The following is a 24,623-nucleotide window of genomic DNA, read 5'->3' on the forward strand; positions in this document are numbered from 1 at the left end:
GTTATATTGGAAGTCTGATGTGTACAGGGTGAACAGGACCGGAGAGAGTACGGTTCCCTGCGGCGCCCCTGTGCTGCTTACCACCGTGTCAGACCTAGACTCCCAACTGCACATACTGAGGTCTATCTGTCAAGTAGGACTTCCTGTCTCTATGACAGAAATAAACTGTGATTTTATTTTTTCTTAATCTAAAATTGTAAAAGGCATCCTGTCAGAAAGCTTGGTCATTCTAATTATAAATGCATCATTAGAACTACCATCAGTCAGACTATTCTATATTTTAAGATTTTTTTTTGTTCCAATACCGATTATTACTGGTCTTATCTTTTAGACTTGCTTCATCACATTTTGCATATTTCTTTCTGGGAGGAAACTGAAGAACAGTTACATTGTGCATGAATCCAACTACATACAAATCATAAGCTAAGATAGAATACAGAGAAAACTACTTTCCCTGCAGTGACTTTAAAAAAAACTCATTTCAAAAAGATAGGAATTTTTCCACATGTACATATAAATTAATTATGAAAGGGAGGTTTTTGAAGACAGAAGACTTAAAACATTAATTGTGCCTGAAAAATATTTATTGTGAGTGCATGTAAGCAAGAAGGAGGCATTGAGGAAGTTACAGCGATCGAAAACATTGGAAAAATAGCTGCTTCAAGATTGCTGAACCACTACCCAAATGAATACCAAATCAGCTGCGTAGAGGTTTAAAAATCAAATTAAAGCCTATATGGAAATTACTTAGATGAATACAAAACCAGTTATTTAAACTAATATCAAGTTCAAAAATCTAATTAAAGCTCATCTGTGCAAATTGTTCATTTCTGGAAACTCTTCTCCAAATATTTGCTGTGAACTTATAATGCAGTCTGCTTATTGTAGATATTTGAAACCATATTTGGACTCAGAAGAACTATAAGAAATAAGTACTATGTCTTAGAAAACAATACAGAATCTGAGGCCACAAACCAGGCACGCCCAGGATCCTCTTCAGTTTGCGTATAAGGAGAAGGTGGGAGTGGAGGATGCTATCACGTATTTGCTGCACAAATCACTCTCTCACCTAGATGGGGTCAGTTGTGCTGTGAGGATTACATTCCTTGACTTCTCTAGTGCCTTTAACACCATCCAGCCCAAGATCTTAAGGCACAAACTAACGGAGATGGGAGTAGACTCTCACATGGTGGATTGGATAGTGGACTACTTGACAGATAGACCTCAGTATGTGCGGTTGGGAGACTGTAGGTCTGACACGGTGGTCAGCAGCACAGGAGCGCCGCAGGGAACCGTACTCTCTCCGGTCCTGTTCACCCTGTACACATCAGACTTCCAATATAACTCGGAGTCCTGCCATGTGCAGAAGTTCGCTGATGACACGGCCATAGTGGGGTGTGTCTGGAATGGACAGGAGGAGGAGTATAGGAAACTGATACAGGACTTTGTGATATGGTGCAACTCAAACTACCTGCGTCTCAATATCACCAAGACCAAGGAGATGGTGGTGGACTTTAGGAGATCTAGGCCTCATATGGAGCCAGTGATCATTAATGGAGAATGTGTGGAGCAAGTTAAGACCTACAAGTATCTGGGAGTACAGTTAGACGAGAAGCTAGACTGGACTGCCAACACAGATGCCTTGTGCAGGAAGGCACAGAGTCGACTGTACTTCCTTAGAAGGTTGGCGTCATTCAATGTCTGTAGTGAGATGCTGAAGATGTTCTATAGGTCAGTTGTGGAGAGCGCCCTCTTCTTTGTGGTGGCGTGTTGGGGAGGAAGCATTAAGAAGAGGGACGCCTCACGTCTTAATAAGCTGGTAAGGAAGGCGGGCTCTGTCGTGGGCAAAGTACTGGAGAGTTTAACATCGGTAGCTGAGCGAAGGGCGCTGAGTAGGCTACGGTCAATTATGGATAACTCTGAACATCCTCTACATAGCACCATCAAGAGACAGAGAAGCAGTTTCAGCGACAGGTTACTATCGATGCAATGCTCCTCAGACAGGATGAAGAGGTCAATACTCCCCAATGCCATTAGGCTTTACAATTCTACCGCCAGGACTTAAGAACTTTTTAAAAGCTATTATTAATGCTTTTTGAGATAGTGATTTAGATGCATATCATATTTTTTACTGAGTTAAGTATTGTATGTAATTAGTTTTGCTACAACAAGTGTATGGGACATTGGAAAAAAGTTGAATTTCCCCATGGGGATGAATAAAGTATCTATCTATCTATCTATCTATCTATCAGTATCAGGTTTATTATCACCGGCATGTGATGTGAAATTTGTTAACTTAGCACCAGCAGTTTAATGCAATACATAATCTGGCAGAGAGAAAAAAATAAAATAAAAAAATAAACAAGTAAACCAATTATGTATATTGAATAGATTAAAAAACGTGCAAAAGCAGAAATACCGTACATTAAAAAAAAAGTGAGGTCATGTCCAAAGATTCAATGTCCATTTAGGAATCAGATGGCAGAGAGGAAGAAGCTGTTCCTGAATCACTGAGTGTGCGCCTTCAGGCTTCTGTACTTCCTACCTGATGGTAACAGTGAAAAAAGGGCATGCCCTGGGTGTTGGAAGTCCATAATAAAGGACGCTGCCTTTCTGAGACACTGCTCCCTAAAGATGTCCTCGGTACTTTGTAGACTAGCATCCAAGATGGAGCTGACTAGATTTACAACCTTCTGCAGCTTCTTTCAGTCCTGTGCAGTAGCCCCTCCATACCAGACAGTGATACAGCCTGTCAGAATGCTCTCCACAGTACAACTACAGAAGTTTTTGAGTGTATTTGTTGACATGCCAAATCTCTTCAAACTCCTAATGAAGTATAGTCACTGTCTTGCCTTCTTTATAACTGCATTGATATGTTGGGACCAGGTTACATCCTCAGAGATCTTGATACCTAGGAGCTTGAAGCTGCTCACTCTCCCCACTTCTGATCCCTTTATGAGGGTTAGTTTGTGTTCCTTCATCTTACCCTTACAGAAGTCCACAACCAGCTCTTTCGTCTTACTGACGTTGAGTGCCAGGTTATTGCTGCAGCACCACTCCACTATTGGCATACCTCATCCCTATATGCCCTCTCTTCACCGCCTGAGTTTCTACCAACAATGGCTGTATCATCAGCAAATTTATAGATGTTATTTTTAGCTATGCCTAGCCACACAGTCATGTATATGCAGGGAGTAGAGCAGTGGGCTAAGCACACACCCCTGAGGTGTGCCAGTGTTGATCATCAGCAGGAAGGATATATTATCACCAATCCACAAAGATTACAGTCTTCCTGTTAGGACGTTGAGGATCCAATTGCAGAGGAAGGTACAGTGACCCAGGTTCTGCAACTTCTCAATCAGGATTGTGGGAATGATGGTATTAAATGCTGAATTAGAATCAGAATTAATCCTGCATGGGAAGACATCCAACCATGAAGCATTTTGCAGCTATCTCCCAGATTTTTCCACAGCATTATCTTCTCATATCATTTTAAAACAGTTTTTCAAGGTTAGAGTAGAAAAAAATCAATAATCATTACATTCTGGTTTAAGTGGGGAACAAGAGGGTGAAGATTGTCTGGCTAGTGGAAAATATAGCATTATAGTAGATACTTCTACAATACAGCAGTATGTACTATAGAATGCTTAATAAAGCCTTTTCATTGAATTAACTACAGATTTCATCAAATAAGAATGTGAAATCTATCCACAGTACTTAGAACAGTACAGTACAGGCCCTTCAGCGTGCAATGTTGTGCCAAATCAAATTAGTAATTAAATGGCCAACTGAACTAATCCTTCTTGTCCACATAATGTCTATAGCGGCGGCATCGTAGCATAGTTGTTAGCACAATGCTTTACAGCTCCAACGACCCGGGTTCAATTCCCGCTGCAACCTGTAAAGAGTTTATACATTCTCCCCTCTCAAGACTAAATTTGGTGCAACACCTCTGTAATATCTTTCTGTAAACACCACAATGTAAACACCATGGTCCTGAAAAACGTTGTCTCATTTTTACTATGTACTGTACCAGCAGTTATGGTCGAAATGACAATAAAAGTGACTTGACTTGACTTGAGCAAAATTCAGCTAAGATATATATTGTGCACTCATTTCACAAGGTCGCATACAAAGTCTATTTTCTTAGTTATCCACTGCACACTCATCATTACAACATCCTTGGACTCAAATCATCCTCCATCAAATGACAGGCACATGTCTGTTGACATTTTCATGAAGTACTGAAAATGTTTTTTCTCCCTCTATAACAGAGGTTCCCAACCTGAGGTCCACAGACCCATCGGTTAACAGAAAGGGTGCATGGCATAAAGAAGGTTGGGAACTCCTGCTGTAGAATATAGAGGTCTAACAACAGGAAGCATTTCTTTATACAGTGAGTTGTGGACATATGGAACAAACTACCTAGTTGGGTAGTTGGGAGTAGTACCTTAGAGACTTTCAAATCTAAACGTGATAGTTATTTCAACACACTATGTGAAAAGGAATTTGGCAAGTTTTGTTAGGACGAATGGCCTGTTCTTGTCAAAAACATTCTAATGGATTGAGAAATGTGCAAATCATACAAAAAAGTTGCTCTGTACAAGCAATTGAGCAATGCAAAAGACTGGAAATAATGGAAATCCTGACAGAACACTGAAGCATATTTTGTTAGCATAAACATGGAAACTGATCATATATCTGGGTGCGATATTATTAAGAGCCACTATGAAGATGGGGAGATATGAAAACAAAGAATTGTTTCTTATACTAGGTTGTGTAAACAGGGAGAAAATCTGGAAGCACACTGTCCATGATTGAATTCTTAGGTGTTGAACAAAACTGCACTTGCTCATTGATACTAAAAAAGAAATACTGGAGAATGATGGTGAGGTTGACCTTAACAAAGGTTTAAAAAAAAAGAGGAACACAAAGATTTACTGTACAGCATGTGCATAAATACAGAGAATGGCAATTATGATTTAATAACCTTGGTCTTGTGGCAAATTCAGTTGGAATGATTCCATGAGCATTTGTCACACTTAGCTCGGAACATTTTTACTCATCTTGATCACAAACACTTAAAAAAAGCATGAAATGTCACCATCAATGATGATCAGCGGTACCAAATAGAATAAAGAAAAATTATGTAACATGTACCTTGCAACTAACCTAGTCACCAATATTTACCCAAGTATGAACAGCTAATACAGATGTATAAACTTTATGCAACCAACAGGAAATGAAGTATTAAGCTGAAGCCAATGATGTGTAACAAAAAAGAAATCATTTACATTCCCTAACAGCAAACATGCACACTTACTAATCAACAGCTGTGAAGTAAAAGGCTTTAGAATGAGGCGCTGTCATGAAGCAAGAGTTTCATAAAGCATGAATTAAAATAAACAGTGATTAAGTGTACACTATTTAATTCTCATACTTACAAAATTATAGGAATTAAATATTTAGAAATGTGTAAAAATATAAGTGTACATTTCTAGTATCCACTATTGATTAATGATGCACCGATTAGTGTTTCTGAGGATATTACTGATATTCAGTTTCTGTTGATATGCAATATAACTTGGAAAGCAATTTTAACACAAGTTGGCAAAGCAGAATATTTGGAAGATATCTGAAGTATCATGAACCTACAAAACAAATTCTGTTGAACTTGCTATAATTTCAAATTTTAACAATATCATCCATTTGCTGAAGATTAGTTATTTTTCTTCTGAAAATTATCTTAAATGTAATTCCTAATTATCACCTGTAGATTAATAAAACAGAGAAAACATTTGGACCTACCTTTTTGGGACCTGATAATGAATGACTGCACAACTCCATTCACAAGACGGCAATAACCATCTATCAAGTCTGCCATGTTTTCTGCGATGTTCAACGATGGAGTTGTTATGGTCAAAGGCTGAAAATAACACAAAGTTATGTAAATGTATGGTTTATGCCAACAGTTTGATGTCTTCAGGTGAATCAAATTCTGTTCAAAATGTCAAATTTGAAAATATCAATGTATCATTGCAGCCATAAAAATGGAATGAGATTTTACCAACTTCTGTCTCTGTATGTGCACCAATTGCCAACAACTTTATGAGTGATTTCCTCCACAAGGACCACAATCTTGTTTGTTCTGGAGGCTTGAATGTCTCAATGATCTAGAGAGCTACGTTGGCTGGAGACAGGGCTTTATGCTTTGGCTCCTGGTGGTGTCACCCATGCCAGATAGGTCAAAGGGTAGAGGCCATACTAATGGTGGTCCATCTGTCCTCCAGTTTCAGGGGTTCAGCTCAGGGCTAACAACCCTGACTGGTTAAACAAAATTGTTATGCAAACAGCAAGGAAGAATCCTTCTACATCTCAATGCGATGGCATTCTTGAGTCTTCACCTGGAACTTGCTTGACTGGCGGTAGTGAAAACTGAGAGGAAGCTACTGACACGATGAAAGAAGCCTTGAACACCACCAGAAATGGAGTACCTTCATTGTTGCTATAAATGGCAGCGGCGTAACAGGTAGTAAGTACGAATGGTTTGACAAATAAGCAGACATGAACTCTATCTTCCATTATGCAATGTCAAAGAGCGCAATTCAATGTACAGTGGTGCTGGAAAGTTTGTGAACCCTGTAGAATTTTCTCTATTTCTGCATAAATATGTCATAAAATATGATCAGATCTTCATGGAAGTCCTAAAAGTAGATAAAGAGAACTCAATTAAATAAATTAAAAAAACATTATACTTTTATTTATTGAGAAAAAATGATCCAATATTACATGTACTTGTTGGAAAATATATGTGAACCTTTGCTTTCAGTAAATGGCGTGACCCACTTAAACAGCAAGAACTTCAACAAAACGTTTCTGGCAACTATTGATCAGTCTTGCACAATGGCTTTGAGGAATTTTAGGCCATTCCTCCTTACAAACCTGCTTTCAACTCTGGGATGTTGGTGGGCTTCCTTGCATGAATTTGATTGCTTCAGGTCCTTCCACAACATTTCTACAGGATTAAAGTCAGGACTTTGAGTTCATCATTCCAAAGCACAAATTTTCATCTTCTTAAACCATTCCATTGTTGATTTGCTCTTGTCATTCGGATCATTGTCTTGTTGCAGTATCCAACTTCTGTTATGCTTCAGGTGATGGTCCACTACCCTGACATTCTCCTGTAAAATGTCTTGATAGAATTTTGAATTTATTGTTCCCTCAACGATTGCAAGCTGTCCAAGCCTGAGGCAGCAAAGCAGCCTTCCACCATGCTTCACAGTTGGGATGAGGTTTTGAAGTTGGTGTGCACTGTCTTTTTCCCTCCAAACATAGCAATATGCATTTCTGACAAAACATTAACGTTTTTTTCTCATCTGTCCAAAGAACATTATTCCAAAAGCATTGTTAAACATCCAGGTAGTCTTCTGCAAACTTGAGACATGCAGCAATGCATTTTTTGGAGAGCAGTGGTTTCTTCCATGGTGTCCTTCCATTCTCGGTCAGTGTTTTATTTTAATAGTGGACACATGAACAGAGATTTTAGCAAGTTCTCGAGTTTTCTACAGGTCTTTTGCTATGACTGTTGGGTTGTTTTTCATCTTCTTCAGCATTGCACATTGTGTTCTTGGTGTGATCTCTGCAGGATGCCCACTCCTAGGAAGAGTGAAAATACTGAATTTGCTCCATTTGTAGACAATTTCTCTTACTGTGGACTGATGAACACTCAGATCTTTAGAAAAAAACTTTAGTCGCCTTTTCCAGTTTTATGCATCTCTACAATTCTTCTTTAAGGTCTTCTGAAAGTTGTTCTGATCGAGATGTGCTAGACATAAATGAATCTTTCTTGAGAAGAGCAGGCTCTGTCAGTAATCTGATTTTGTGTGCCTTTTTTTTATAGGGCAGGGCACCTGTACAACCCAAACCTCCAATCTCATCTCATTGATTAGAACACCTGAATCCAAATAGCTTTTGTGAAAGGCATTAGCCTAAAGGTTCACAAACTTTTTCCAACAAATACATGTAATATTGGATCATATTTTCAATCAATAAATGAACAAGTATAATGTTTTTTGTGTTATTTATTTAATTGAGTTCTCATTATCTAGTTTTAAGACTTACATGAAGATCTGATCACATTTTAGGTCACATTTTTGCAGAATTAAGAGAAAATTCGACAGGGTTCACAAACTTTCTAGCACCACTATAAATTAATTTAAAATTAATTCCACAAACACTGCATATTTTAATATACCAATATAGTTACTAGTAAAAAAGCAACACATTACAATGCCAAATTAACTGGTTTTTGTCAACAAAGAAAATTATCTTCTCAAATAAATGATCCTGCATATTACTGGCTTAATCACTTTCATAGCCATAGCCAAAGAACAACTGGAATATGTCTAATATCTTTAAATCTTTAAATAATTTTCAAACATCCAAGAGATCAGGTTATTAGTATTTTGTATGTGCTGGTGAGGGGCTTTGCACTGGTTTAAAAATTCTTAGCAGAAGTTATCAGTTTTGGATGAAAAAAATCAAGCATTCCAACTCCCCGATTATACCTCATCAAAAGTTCAGTACATTTGGTATTCTACTCAGATTAATTCTTGCCCTTACCTCTGAAGCTCCAGCTATCTTTAATTGTAAAGTTCCCTTTCTGTCTTTGTCATCACTGTTCGAATACTGAATCGTCTGCACTTGGTTGAAATTAGCCAGGTGAGTTGGCTGTGAACAAGGAAAATTTTCTTTAAATTACTACAACAATTAATAAAAGACTAAGTTGTGTGTGTCCTCCCAACAACGCCCCACCAGCAAAAAATAACAGGCCCCAGGGAACAAAATCTCCACATATCAAAAAACAAATCACTCTTTTTATTTTGAAGCTCAGAGACCAGATTCAGAAGTAATTACAAGACTTGGGCAGGATAATTAAAGATTGAAAAATGTCATGCAGTTTTGAATGTAAATAATTCTCTAAAGATATTAAATACAGTAAATAAAAATTGATTGCTGTAATATATTCCAAATTAACTGTCCTGATGCCCATTTGATCCATAATCACGTACAAAAACGTGACCAAACTAAACTCTTGACCTCAACCCCACCATGGTGCCTGCATGCACCTTCTCTGTAATTGTAACACTATATTCTATATATTGTTAACACTTTATTGTTGTACTACCACAACGTACTTATGTTTTGAAGTGAGTATGGATAGCTTGCAAAACTAACTTTTTCCACTCCCTCAGTACGAGCAATATTAATAAAACAATTACCAAAAGTAGTTCTAAATAAAAGAAATAAATGAGGATTATTGTTATCTTGAGAAAATCTAATAAAGCTGCAGTGATCTAGTGAATGGTGTTGTTGCAGCAGTTAAGAAAATAGTGCAGAGACCTTGACGAACAATCCAGAGGTTAGATTTCAAATCTCACCATGGCAGCTGTGGAATTTAAGTTCCATTAATAATCTTGTAACTTGGAACAAAATAAAAGTACACATAAGGTTTAATAACAATGGAAAAACTCACTGGACTGTCTTGAAAACTGATCTAAGATCAAACAAAGACAAAATAAAACTAATAGTTCTCATATAAAAGGATAAATTCTCAGACTGTGTGCTTAGCCCCCTGCTCTACTCAGTTTACAATTATGACTGAGTGGCTAAGCATAGGTCCAATGCCATATTCAAGTTTGTTAATGACACCACTGTCATAGGCCGAATTAGAGGTGGTGATGAATCAGCATATAGGAGGGAGATTGAAAATCTGAATGAGTGGTGCCATAACAATAATCTCTTACTCAATGTCAGCAAGACCAAGGAGTTAATTATTGACTTCAGGAGAAGGAAACTAGAGGTCCATGAGGCAATACTCATCACAGGATCAGAGGTGGAGAGGGTCAGCAACTTTAAATTCCTTGGTGTTATTATCCAGTCCTGAGCCCAGCACACAATGGCATTACAAAGAAAGCACAGCTTCCTTAGGAGATTGTGGAGATTCAGCATGACATATAAAACTTTGACAAACTTTTATAGATGTGCAGTGGAGAGTATATTGACTAGCTGCATCACAGGCTGCTATGGAAACACTAATGTCCATGAATGGGAAATCCTACAAGAAGTAGTGGATATGGCTCAGTCCATCATGGGCAAAGCCCTCCCAATCTTTGAGCACATCTACAAGAAATTCTGTTGCAGGAAAGCAGCATCCATCATCAGCGACCCCATCACTCAGGACATGCTCTCTTCTCCCTGCTGCAATTAGGAAGAAAGTACAGGTTCGGGAACAATTACTATTCCTCAACCATCAGGGTCTTGAACCAAACTTCACTTGCCCCATCACTGAGATGTTCCCACACCAATGGACTCACTTTCAAGGACTCTTTATCTCATCTTCTCGATATTTATTTATCATTTTTATTCCTTTCTTTTTGTATTTGCAGCTTGCTGTCTTCTGCATACTGGCTGAATGCCCAAATTGAGTGGTCTTTCATTGATTTTGTTATGTTATTATTCTATAGATTCATTAAGTATGCCCAGAAGAAAATGAACCTCAGGGTTGCATATGGTGACATATATGTACTTTGATAATACATTAGTTATCTGCTGCTGCATTACCAGCAGTTATGGTCGAAATGACAATAAAAGCAATTTGACTTGACTTGGCTTGATATACATTGAAACAACGAAACATGCATCAAAATGTCATCTTGCTTCAGGTCAGATCAGTGAGGAGTGTTCTGGGCATTCTGCAAGTGCATCACCCTTCTGGCACCAACATAGAATGCCCACAATTCAATAACCCTAACCTGTATGTCTTTGAGATGTGAGAGGAAACCGGAGCACCTGGAAGAAATCCACATGGTTATGGAAAGAACATACAAACTCTTTACAGGTAGTGGCAGGAATTGAATCATGATCAGTAATTGCTGAGACTGTAAAGTTGTGCACTTTACTATGCTACTGTACTGTCCATATTTCATACCTTCTCTTTTGTTCAACTTTTCTTTGTTATATAATTGCTTAAACCCAGTTATATCTCTAAACTTTTCTTACTCTAGCAAAAGTTATTCAACTCAAAGCAAATGCTACCTGACCTGTTGAATATTTCATGAATCTGTTTTTACTGCTTAAATTTTTTAATGCTTTCTCATGATGCAATCTCTTTAAAAATAAGTGCAATGGTCTACTCCAACAACCTGTATTGTAATTATCATTAAAAGCTGCTGATCCTGCGGAAGATCAAAGGAAATCAAAATATCTCTACTACAGCAATCATTTTAAAAATGGATATTAAGACACCATTTGATCACCATAAACAAAACATTCCGAAAGATGGCGCTCCAAGTAAAGTATCAGTGTTTTAAAGAAAAACATTCTCCATCTTTCTTGAGAATACCCTGAAGCACTTTACCTGCTACTTTCCCATAGGCAGCTCTCCCAAAGAGCAACAATATAAAAACCAAATAATCAGTTCAGTTGAAAAAGCTTGAGAGAAAAAAACACAACACTCTAGTAATCATTATCGTTCACCAAAAGGAACACTCCAGCATTCTTTCAGAATTGTGTACACAAGAACAAAAAAAGTTATAAAAATTTCAATACTGATCACTGAAACTTTCATTAATTAAACCCTTGATGGGGCATTTTTTACATGATTCACAAACAGGTTCAAAGGCATACACATGCACACAGATAATTGATTAATTTATCATTAATGGACTGCAGTTGTGTCTGACAAACCACTAACTCACATTGTTTTCCAGTTACTGTTGCTACACTAGATCAAATTCAGTTTAAATGAGTTCAAATTTTGGCAAGTGATATGACCTAAGTACACAAGACCATTGACCAGTAACAAACTGAAACCATTGCTTAGCCTCTTCTGTTTTCTAAAGCAACTTTATGAATGCATACTCTGTTTGGATCCATCTATGTCTCCAAGGCTCTACTGACTAAATGTTTGTTAATAACTAATTACTTCTGTAGATTTTCTAAAATGTGCTGAATCACTGAAAACTTTACATTTGGTTTTATACAATTAATTAGAATTTCGAGTGTCACTTCCCCATGGCAACTCCAGCATAAGTTGCTGTATTCCAAGTGCAAAACCTGAGCAAAAAATACCAGGTTCTATTGTTAAATATACAAACAACCGTGGGGCCAACTAACACAACTATCAAATATTTATTCAGGAATAGCTTTTTCCTGTTTGCCCTCAGATTTCTGAATGGACAATAAACTCATAATACATTAATTCACTTTTTTGTTCTCTTTTTTCACTATTTAATACTATATAGATATATCATTTTAAATTATGTATTGCATTGTACTGCTGCCTCAAAACACAAAATTTCATGATGTGCCAGTGATATTAAACCTGATTCTGATTTAAACAAATAGAACAATTATTTTACAGAAAGAGAGCAAGTTACTTGTTTTGAAAGAAACTATTATTTTTTTAATCAATTAGTATTAAAGAAAAGGAAGATTACAACAGAATAATCAATGAAAGCTTTTCTGACAAAGAAATCAATTTACCTAATGTGTCACCCACCAGTACTTTTTCAGACATGACATATTCAGACTAATTACAAAATAAGTCTTCAATAATACCATCTAAAATAAAATAAATAACCATTAGGGAAATCTCCTAAAGCCTCTAGTAATCTCCTCATCACAGTTGTGTTGAATATAGAAAAGGAGAAGGAAGGTGCCTTTTTTTTTCAGCGTTGAACTTGTTACTCTTATAGAAAACAGCAACCAGCCTCAAAGAAACAAAACAAAGGAAAGGAAAAATGGCAAAGACTCCCCTTGATCTTTAACCGATAACCATATGTGACTGTTCATGGTTAACAGGCAATGACAGGATTGAGTCACAGCTGAAAGTCGGGCCTGGGCTCACAAATAAAAAGACAGCTGGGTAGGGTGCTTGGTTGCTGCCTGTCCAATAAAGTTGCATTCCATTTGAGCCTACATCCTCAGAAGAGAATGGAGAAGTCACAAATACTGTACTATGTTAAATAAAGATGAAAAAATGTGATCTAGCAGTTCTCAATGTAGGCAATTAGTATACTACAGTTCAAGAATTGTATCTGCTTGATAAAGGTGTTTATCTCATTTTATTTGAAGATACACTTTGTATTTTACAACCCTATGTTCTCAGATTATGCACCATTCTCCCAGACAGCCCAACTGTTCAATTTACCTATGAATGTACATGGGGTGAATTAATTAATCCAAGATGGTCAAGTGTTGTAGCAGAGACCCAGTTCATTTTCTTCAGTATCTCTTCATCATTATGAAAAGCTTATATAAATGGTCTATCTGAATGCATCAAATGAAATATCCATCTTACCATTACAGGTGACCCTCTTGTTACGGTCCTTCAGGTAATGTGAACTTACCCTTGCAAAATTCACAAACCACTACTCAGAAAATTGGGATATGGAATAAAATTCACTCTTACAGAATTTGTGGGGGGGTGGGGAAGAGTGAATAACTTTTTTAAAACTTGCATCTCCTGTCACATACACAGGTCACACAGCTTTGTTAATTGGAAAATCACAATATAGACAGCTTTCGAGGAACACCACCACTTATGTCACCTGTGGAATGGTGCCGCAGCAAAAACCTGGGCTCTCAACATCAGTAAGACAACAGAGCTGATTGTGGACTTCAGGAAGGGTAAGTTGAAGGAACACGTACCAATCCTCATAGAGGGATCAGAAGTAGAGAGAGTGAGCAGCTTCAAGTTCCTGGGTGTCAAGATCTCTGAGGATCTAATCTGGTCCCAGTATATTGATGTACAGTCGGCCCTCCTTAACTGCGAAATCCGCATGCGCAAATTCAACCAACCACGAATCATGAAAACCCGGGAATGCTCTTCCAGCACTTGTTGTTCGAGCATGTGCAGACTTTTTTTTCTTGTCATTATTCCCTAAACAATGCAGTATAACAACTATTTTACATAGCATTTACATTGTATTAGGTACTATAAGTAATCTAGAGATGATTTAAAGTATACAGGAGGATGTGTGTGGGTTATCGTGGAACGGGATCGAAAAAAATCGGATGTTCTCTTACTAAGAAAGTCGGAACAGGTACATCTGGTATTATTTATCATCAGTTAGTCAAATGTTTGTCTTAGCATATAGTATATATTTTACCTTTCTATGCATATAAAACACTTAAGAACGTATGTTTCAGCACCGGGCTCGGGAACGGAAGTTCTCGGGACTCAGGACAGATCGCTCCCAAGTGTGCTCTCCACCGTGCCAGGTTGATGTGGAGGATCAAAAACCCGAAACCCAATAATTAAACCACTGCGTTGCTTAGTAATAATTGTAGCTTTCATCGGGGCAGAGCCTTTCTCACTTTATCCTTTAAAATTGTTCCGATCGGTGACTAACATAGCCTAACGCTTTTCCAATGACCGATGGTGTTTCACCTCTTTCCGATCACTTTATTATTTCCACTTTATTTTCAATCGCGTTCATGATTACTTTTGTGAACAGAAACACTACGGATTCAGATCTCTGCCGCCAGGTCCTAATGTCCACCGCACTGAGACAGGTTAAATAAGGTCTGGGGTTTCGCTGGGTCCTAAGGTCCACCGCATTTAGACAGGTTGAATAAGGGACTTGAGCATCCGCGAATTTTGGTATCCGTGAGGGGTCCCGGAACCAATCCCCCGTGGATAAGGAGGGCCGACTGTAGTGATAAAGAAGGAAAAACAGTGGCTATACTTTACACAAAGTACACTGCAGATGCTGTGGTCAAAGCAACACGTACAACCCTCCCTCTTCAGTCCTGACGAAGGGTCTCGGCCCGAAACGTTGACAGCTCGTTTCTACAGATGCTGCCTGACCTGCCGAGTTCCTCCAGCATGTTGTATTAGTGGCTATACTTTATTAGGAGTTTGAAGCGATTTGGCATGTCAACAAATACACTCAAAAACTTCTATAGTTGCACCGTGGAGAGCATTCCGACAGGCTGCATCACTGTCTGGTATGGAGGGGCAACAGCACAGGACCGAAAGAAGCTGCAGAGGTTGTAAATCTAGTCAGCTCCATCTTGGGTTCTAGCCTACAAAGTGTCCAGGACATCTTTAGGAAGCAGTGTCTCAGAAAGGCAGCATCCATTATTAAAGACCTCCAGCAGCCAGGGTATGCCCTTTTCTCACTGTTACCATCAGGTAGGAGATACAGAAGCCTGAAGGCACACACTCAGCGATTCAGGAACAGCTTCTTCCCCTCTGCCATCCGATTCCTTAATGGACTTTGAAGCTTTGGACACTACCTCAGTTTTTTTTAAATATACAGTATTTCTGTTTTTGCAAATTTTTAAAAATGATCTATTCAATATACGTAATCAATTTACTTGTTTATTAGTTATCACTCTCTCTCTCTCTGCTAAATTATGTATTGCATTGAACTGCTGCTGCTAAGTTAACAAATTTCACATCACATGCTGGTGATAATAAACCTGATTCTGATGCTGTATGGTCTTCAAATACATGAAAAGGCTGAGTATGGTGCGACTACTGCCCTGAGCTGCATATATTTCAATGCAAGAAGTATCACAGGAAAGGCGGATAGTAGTGGTGAAGATGAGGTAGCTGGCTTACCAACAGGCAATTTGTAGTGAGGAGAGGCTGTTGTTACAGCGGACAGAACTGAAAAGAGTGAATACAGGACTGAAGGTGTTGTATTTAAATGCGCGCAGTATATGGAACAAGGGAGATGAATTTGCAGCACGGTTGCAGATTGGCAGGTATGATGTTTTAGGCATAACTGAATCATTGCTGAAAGAGATTATAGCTGAGAGCTTAATGTCCAGAAACATTGTATTGAAAAAACAGGTAGGAAGGCAGAGAGTGTGGCATTGTTCTGTTTGTAAAAAATGAAATCAAATCATTAGAAAGAGGTGACATAGGGTTGAAAGGTGTTCAATCATTGTGGACAGAGCCAAGCAACTGAAAGGGTAAAAAGACCCTGATGGGAGCTGTATACAGACAGCCAAACAGTAGTAAGGATGTGGCCTACAAATTACAATGGGAGATAGTAAATACATGTCAAAAGGGCAATGTTACAATAGTCATGGAGGACTTCAATATGCAGGTAAAAGAACCTTAGGGCAAGTGATCATAATATGATCGAATTCACCTTGAAATTTGAGAAGCTGCTGCTAAAGGTGTATCAGTATTACAGTGTAGAGGGAATTACAGAGGCATGAGAGAGGAGTTGGCCAGGATTGATTAGAAAAGAACACTGATAGGGATGGCGGCAGAGCAGCAATGGTTGGAATTTCTGAAAGCAATTTGGAAGACACGGGATATATATATCTCCCAAAGAGGAAGAAATACTCTAAAGGAAAGATGGCTAATAAAAGAAGTCAAACCTAACATAAAGGCAAAAATGAGGGCATATAATAGGGCAAAGATTAGGAGGAAGTTAGAGGATTCGGAAGGTTTTAGAAACCAACAGTGGTTACTAAAAAAGTCATTAAGAAGTAAAGATGGAATACAAAAGTAAGCCAGCCAATAATATTAAAGAGTATACCGTAAGTTTTTTCAGATACATAGAGTGTAAAAGAAAGGCAAGAGTGGATATCAGACCACTGGAAAACAAGTGCTGGAGATGTAGTAATGGGGAACGACGAAATGGCAGACAAACTGAATAAGTATTTTGCGTCAAGTCTTTAAGGAAGACACTAGCAGTATGGTGGAAGTTCCAAGTGCTAGGGGTCATGAAGTGTGTGAAGTTACCCTAACTACAGAGATGGTTCTTGGGAAACTAAAAGGTCTGAAGGGAGACAAATCACTTGGACCAGACGGTATACACCAGGGTTCTGAAAGAGGTGGCTGAAGAGATAGTGGAGGCATTAGTAATGATCTTTCAAGAAACAATAGATTCTGGAATGGTTCTGGAAGACTGAAAAATCGCAAATGTCATTCTACTCTTCAAGAAGGGAGAGAGGCAGAAAAGGAAGGAAACTATAGGCCACTTAGACCGACCTCAGAGGTTGGAAAGATGTTGGAGTTGATTATTTAAGAATGGTCTCATGCTACTTGGAGGCACATGATAAAATAGGCTGTGGTCAGCAAGGGAAAACCTTGCTTGACAAATCTGTTGTAATTCTTTTAAGAAATAACAAACAGGATAGACAAAGGAAAATTAGTTGATGTTGCATACTTGGATTTTCAGAAGGCCTTTGACAAGGTGCCACACATAAGGCTACTTAACAAGCTCATTGTATTACAGGAAAGATACTAGCATGGATTCAAGATTGGCTGATTGGCAGGAGGCAAAGAGTGAGAATAAAGGGAGCCTTTTCTGATTGGCTGTCAATGACTAGTGGTGTTCCACAAGGTTCTGTGTTTTTAGGTTATATGTCAATGATTTGGATGATGGAATTGATGACTTGTTGCAAAGATTGCAGCGATACGAAGATAGATGGAGGTGTAGGCAGTTTTGAGGAAGTAAAGAGGCTGAAGAAGGACAGACAGATTAGGAGAATGGACGAAGAAATGGCAGATGGAATATGGAGTGTATGGTCATGCGCATTGGTAGAAGAAATGAAAGGGCTATTTTCTAAATGGAGAGAAAATACAAAAACCTGAGGTGCAAAGGGACTTGGGAGTCCTTGTGCAGGATTCCCTAAGGTTAATTTGCAGGTTGAGAATGTGGTGAGGAAGGCCAATGCAATGTTAGCAATCATTTCAAGAGGACTAGAAAACAAAAATAAGGATGCAATGTTCAGACTTTATAAGGCAATGGCGAATGTGAGCAGTTTTGGGCCTCTTATTTTAGAAAGAATGTGCTGAAACTGGAGAGGGTTCAAAGGAGGTTCACAAAAATGATTCCAGGATTCAATGGCTTTTCATATGAAGAATGTTTTATGGCTCTGGGCCTGTAGTGACTAGAATTCAGAAGAATAAGGGGTGACCTCATTGAAACCTATCGAAAGGTGAAAGGCCTTGACCATGGATGTGGAAAGGATGTTTCCTATGGTGGGAGAGTCTAAGACCAGAGGACACAGCCTCAGAGTAGAGATGTGTCCCTTTAGAACTGAAGTGAAAAAGAATTTCTTTAACCAGAGTGGTAAATCAGTGGAATTCTTTGCCACAGGCAGCTGTGGAGGCCAAGTCTTTATGTCTATTTAAGGCAGAGGTTCATAGATTCTTGATTGATCAGGCCATGAAGGGACATGGGGAGAAGACAGGATACTGGGGCTGAGAGAAAAATAGGATCAGCCATGATGAAATGGTGGAGCAGACTCGATGGGCCAAATGGCCTAATTCTGCTCCTATATTTTATGGTCTTATGGAATGCAAATATTTTAATAGACAAAATATAAATTTTTTTCAGTTGTATTGTTTCTAGTTTAAAATATTAAAAATGCCAGATACAAAGAAAGATAATTTAAAAATATAGATAGTAGCAAAGCAATTGCTTAACAGATATTTCCCATTTGAATTTCATTTGTTTTTGTGGTAATTAAATTCCTCTTTAGGCATATGTGAACTAATTAATCAGGGCACAATACAAAATTCTGTACAAGAGGGCAAATATCTGATCCATCAGAATTCAAAGAACAAGAAAGAGAAAGCAAATTGACCAGTATGAGCCTGTAGAAACACACCTATGTACTGACCTGAAATACTAACAAATAAATAGAGAAGTGATACCAATATTTCAATACCGGGTGCAATAGAGTCAAATCAAAACTTTTATTTCAGCTGAAAGATTCTGCATTCAAAATAACTGCTCCTTTTATGTTAGAAATATTGATGGGTTATCTTTTATTCTGATTTGCAACTTCTAAAATATTTTTCATTTAAATTCAACCCTTCTGATTGCATGGAATCATATTACAATGGAGCAGCTTATTACCCTATTTGCCACTCGACATTCTTGACCATTATAATGAACTGCACACCAAAAACATTTCATGTGCCCTGGTTTCTCTGCAAATTACCTTAAATTTGATTTGCTCCCAGTTGAGACAAATCTAATCTACAATATTTCCTGAAGTATCATGAGCAAAATAGAACATAGCAACCTAGCTGGGGCTTTTCTACACCATGCCAATATTCACAACATAGAACATTAAATAGTACAGCACATTATAGGCCCTTCGACCCACAATGTTGTGCCGACCCTCAAACCCTGCATCCCATATAACCCCCCAACTTAAATTCCTCCATATACTTGTCTAGTAGTCTCTTAAACTTCACTAGTATATCTGCTTCCACCACTGACTCAGGCAGTGCATTCCACGCACCAACCACTCTCAGTGAAAAACCTTCCTCTAATATCCCCCTTGAACTTCCCTCCCCTTACCTTAAAGCCATGTCCTCTTGTACTGAGCAGTGGTGCCCTGGGGAAGAGGCTCTGGCTGTCTACTCTGTCTATTCCTCTTAATATCTTGTACACCTCTATCATGTCTCCTCTCATCCTCCCTCTCTCCAAAGAGTAAAGCCCTAGCTCCCTTAATCTCTGATCATATTGCATACTCTCTAAACCAGGCAGCATCCTGGTAAATGTCCTCTGTACCCTTTCCAATACTTCCACATCCTTCCTGTACTGAGGCGACTAGAACTGGACACAGTACTCCAAGTGTGGCCTAACTAGAGTTTTATAGAGCTGCATCATTACATCGCGTCTCGTAAACTCTATCCCTCGATGTATGAAAGCTAACACCCCATAAGCTTTCTTAACTACCCTATCTACCTGTAAGGCAACTTTCAGGGATCTGTGGACATGTACCCCCAGATCCCTCTGCTCCTCCACACTACAAACTCGAAGATTTCATACACTTCTTCCAAAAAATACAATTTTATCCTGCCTGTTCTGCCTATAGAGATGTTGTTCGCCTAGTATGTAGTTTATTTTGTACAAACATCACTTTCTGTTCGTAAGCTGGTTTTACATAATTTCCTGTGCAGGTTAATTTGGATTTCGACCTGGAGAAAACATGGTAGAAAAACATCCATTTTCATTCCCTCTTTATTTGCTCTTGATACAGCAATATATGTGAATCTTAAGCTTTCTTAATATTGGTAAACATTTAGTAACAAATCATAAATACGAGAAAATCTGCAGATGCTGGAAATCCAAAGCAACACACACAAAATGGTGGAGCTCAGCCAGTCAAATATCATATATGGAAATGGATAAACAGTTGACAGTTTGGGCTGAGACCCTTCTTCAGGTTGGAAAAGAAAGGGGGAGGACGCTAGAAAATAAAAGACGGGGGGAATGCGAAGAAGGATATCTCAAAAGATGATAAGCTGAAGCCAGGTGGGTTGGAAAGATAAAGGGCTGGAGAAGAAGTACAATTTGTAGTTGTACTTTGAAGGAAGTATTATGTTTATCATTCATTCCGATTAAGCCATAAGCTATAAAAGCTAGCACACAAAAAATGTTCACATTATTGAAGTGCTTAGCTCACATTGTAACATAGAATTGTAACATAAAAGACACAGCCACTGTGTATTTTTCCAGAGACTGATGGAACTAGTAGAGTTCCTCAAGATCCAACTAATGACGTTCCTTAAAGAAAATCCTTGACCCTGTACCAACCATTGCGCAATCATGTTACCCTGAAATCAAGAGGGATATTTACAACAAAAACATGTAAGTGAGGTGATGGGGTTGCTCCAGGAGTTGTAATATACCTGAAGGGCTGAATAATACCCTATGTCATAAAGGCAGATAACATAAATTAGATAAATAATGTTGCTAGAGTAGCAGGAGTACCTGTGATATGTGTGTCACTGCCTTAACTCCCCAGATTCCACATATACATCATTGCTTGCTTTAATTGATGCAGCACCCAAATCATCAACCAGAGAGAACAGTTGATCAAGCAACCACCTTAACATTCACTTTCCACCACTAGTTCTTTAAAACATCAATAGCATGTGGCATCAATTGGTGCTCAGCAAAATTTTACTAAGTCTTTTTCAAAAGCACCAGAATGGATAAGGTAGTGTGTGCATGTGAACACTACTAATTGAAAGTTTCCCTCCAAATAATTTCTATAGACCACTATTTTCTTCATCTACATTAGGTACAAAATCCTAACTCCTATTCAACAGCCCCATGGAACAGCTTCAACAAAAGGACTGTAGGGGCTCATGGCAGAAACTACTCAAAAGCACGATAGTCAAAACCGCTGACACTGACCATGATTTCCACAAACCTCAAAAATATAATCCACATTTTACAAAGAAAGCTCTTCTGTTTGTTGGATTGGAAAAGCATGCAGGTTACTTAGGTGAACAAGCAAGAAATTACATACCATTGAACCTTTGTCTGTAAGGTAGCTGATACCCTCTTCTGGTCCAATTGCCAATTCCACTGAAATTATCCAGCTTGACTGGTAAAGATTAGAAGAAGAAATCAATTTCAGTGGTCAATTAATTCTGCTTTAAATCATGCGTATTACAAAATCAAACTCTTCAAGTATCCTAGAAAGTTATGCATGTGCAGAATTATTGCATGTTCTTGGTAGTCTACTGCAAAGAAAGTAACAAATACTTCTTTGTTGGCATTAAATTACTTGTCAAATTAAATCCGTGTGACCAATGCCAAAATACACATTACAGATCACCAATCCATAATTTCTTTGTAAATTCCTCTGTATTTTTGATAATTTTCATTAAAGACACAACTTAAAAGCAAATAATGTTAAAAGCTGGTTAAAGGTGTTCTCAATAAAGGTACTGTAGGCTTAAAACTGAAATATTTTTGCACTTACAAAATATCAGATTATCTTTCTCTGTTCACTGACATGCAATGCCTGACATTTTGTTACAATAATTCAGCTTTTCCATTTTAACTAATTGAATGTGATATCCTAAGTATACGAGGTGAGTTATAGACAATACTGCTTTGCTGAGAACTTGATGCAAACTCTTGCCGTCTGTGTTGTACCAGGAAACAAATGCAAACCCGCAGCAATGAATCACTTGACGGCTTAATGCGGAAAGGCTTTCTGTGACGGCTAGTCATGGTGGTGCTGGGCCAACAGTATGGCTATTCAGCAAACTGGCTGACATGGAGATCATGGGACTTTGCTAGGAACTGGCAGTACCGATTCCTTGTGTGACTGAAGCTCTGGAACGTGCTGGTCTCTCATTCACATCATAGATGTATCTCTTTGGGAATGCCTGCAACGACTGTTGAGCTGATGGAAAAATATCAGGTTGTGGAGAGCAATGCAGTCAAATAAAGGGATGGAAATACAGCAGTTTCTATGCATCTGTCAAGAGGTGAAGAGAGAGACTGTAGATCCATGCAATCTGTCAGTTCCTGGCAACAGCTCAAACTCACCATGTCCTGATCACCATATCCTTGCACTGCATGTCTAGAGCTCACAGGCAGGCTCTCCTATCTGGGCCAGTGGGCAGGGATGCTAGTTCTATGCATCAGATTGCATTATGTTCCAGCACAGCAGTACACTACAACAGGGAAGACAGCTACTTTTGCAGTTTCCAGAAAAGTCATTAACAGCTTAAGTTGATGTGTTTTTATTTAAAAAAGGGACAGAAGTACACTCAAATGAGAGTTTGGACTCTAGCACCAAAACAAATTAGTGCTCTGTGGAGCAGTGTTATGAGGGTTCTGGACCATAGTTGAAATACTAATCTGATTTTTCTTTCAAATATCTTATTAATTATGAAGGAAACATGACAACATTGTATCAAAGGAGGACGGACTTTGTGATGTAACATAATCAACATTCATAGATAGATAGATGATAGATAGATAGATACTTTATTCATCCCCATGGGGAAATTCAACTTTTTTCCAATGTCCCATACACTTGTTGTAGCAAAACTAATTACATACAATACTTAACTCAGTAAAAAATATGATATGCATCTAAATCACTATCTCAAAAAGCATTAATAATAGCTTTTAAAAAGTTCTAAGTCCTGGCGGTAGAATTGTAAAGCCTAATGGCATTGGGGAGTATTGACCTCTTCATCCTGTCTGAGGAGCATTGCATCGATAGTAACCTGTCGCTGAAACTGCTTCTCTGTCTCTGGATGGTGCTATGTAGAGGATGTTCAGAGTTATCCATAATTGACCGTAGCCTACTCAGCGCCCTTCGCTCAGCTACCGATGTTAAACTCTCCAGTACTTTGCCCACGACAGAGCCCGCCTTCCTTACCAGTTTATTAAGACGTGAGGCGTCCCTCTTCTTAATGCTTCCTCCCCAACACGCCACCACAAAGAAGAGGGCGCTCTCCACAACTGACCTATAGAACATCTTCAGCATCTCACTACAGACATTGAATGACGCCAACCTTCTAAGGAAGTACAGTCGACTCTGTGCCTTCCTGCACAAGGCATCTGTGTTGGCAGTCCAGTCTAGCTTCTCGTCTAACTGTACTCCCAGATACTTGTAGGTGAATGTAGGCTCATGCCACCATGAGCATTCATTTAATGCCTATTCATTAGTGAAATATTTCACTGGACATTTAAGGACTACTGTAAACCCATTTCAACATTTTATAAGTAAATAATATAGTAATACCACATTCCTTGATTAATAGTACAACGCTGGCTGGTGAAAATTATACGATTAAATTACAATTTAACAAGAGTGAGATGGCTGGAAGCATTTCCATCCAGTAAAATGTCTGCATGACTAACATTCTGATTAAGAATGAGAGAGCATCATGCGGAAATGAGAGCAATGTAGCAGGACAATTGCACAAATGGACAGAATTATTTTTAGCTACCAGGAAATTTGACTAATATATCTAACCAATTACATTTTTCAATTTTCAAAAAGAATTTTCCAATCTAAAGGGTGGAAAAAAAAAGCAATTTAGGGTGATAATGATGTATGTTTAATGGCTTCAATGAAGTTTTTTTCTCATTTTAACATTACTCAAAAGTGCTCCTTTGGAAGAGTTTCTCCACAGAGTGTTGGCCAACTAATAAAAGAGTTTAAAAATGTTATTAAATAACTATTAACAGAACTTTGATGCTATTCTTTCTAGGGTAAATATATTTTTCTTCATGATGAAATTTTTTACTCATCTATAATATTACAATTCGCAGTAAACAGAATAGAAAAATAATACTTATTACAATGTGATGTTTAAGCTCCTCATTGAGGTTGTGATATTACTTATCAGATTTTTGTATAATATTATGAAATAGGGTGTTTAGAGTGGTGCATAAATATAAAGAAAATTAAAATCACAGACAATGATTTGTGTAGTATATTTGAAAATTGAATAAGTTTAAATACAAGTAATCAGAATAAAATAAAATGATTTAAAGGCTCTCCAATAGTCTGATGGAGATTGCTCGGTAAATAAACTTCACATATGTCATAGTAATATTTTCTACAAGATTGCTGATTCATAAATTATGGACTTGCTTAAGTTCTGCTTAAGTATTTACAAGTATACATTGATTAAAAATACTCAGCAATTTCTAGTATGGACAAACATGAACACTGAACAATTTCTTCTATCAGAACACTTTTTATTTTGGGGAAATTCTTCAGAATACTGTTTAAAAGCAGTAAAAACAACCAATAGACACATGAAACTAAATAAAAACACACATGTGAATATATAATTT

At 38.1% G+C, this 24,623-nt stretch overlaps 1 protein-coding gene across 18 annotated transcripts in view; it reads right to left on the reverse strand.

Moving 5' to 3' along the window:
• LOC140728745 (focal adhesion kinase 1) overlaps positions 1 to 24,623 on the reverse strand; it is a 527,596-nt gene that overhangs the window by 182,673 nt on the left and 320,300 nt on the right. For all 18 annotated transcript variants that reach the window (XM_073047795.1, XM_073047782.1, XM_073047790.1 and 15 more), the window contains 3 exons: positions 21,316 to 21,393; positions 8,623 to 8,730; positions 5,809 to 5,926 (listed from right to left, as the gene is read on the reverse strand). In XM_073047795.1, coding sequence (XP_072903896.1) covers positions 5,809 to 5,926; positions 8,623 to 8,730; positions 21,316 to 21,393 — 304 coding nt within the window. The remainder of the gene's footprint in view (positions 1 to 5,808; positions 5,927 to 8,622; positions 8,731 to 21,315; positions 21,394 to 24,623) is intronic.

The sequence above is a fragment of the Hemitrygon akajei genome, chromosome 1, assembly GCF_048418815.1.
Source record: "Hemitrygon akajei chromosome 1, sHemAka1.3, whole genome shotgun sequence".
Classification (NCBI taxonomy): domain Eukaryota; kingdom Metazoa; phylum Chordata; class Chondrichthyes; order Myliobatiformes; family Dasyatidae; genus Hemitrygon; species Hemitrygon akajei.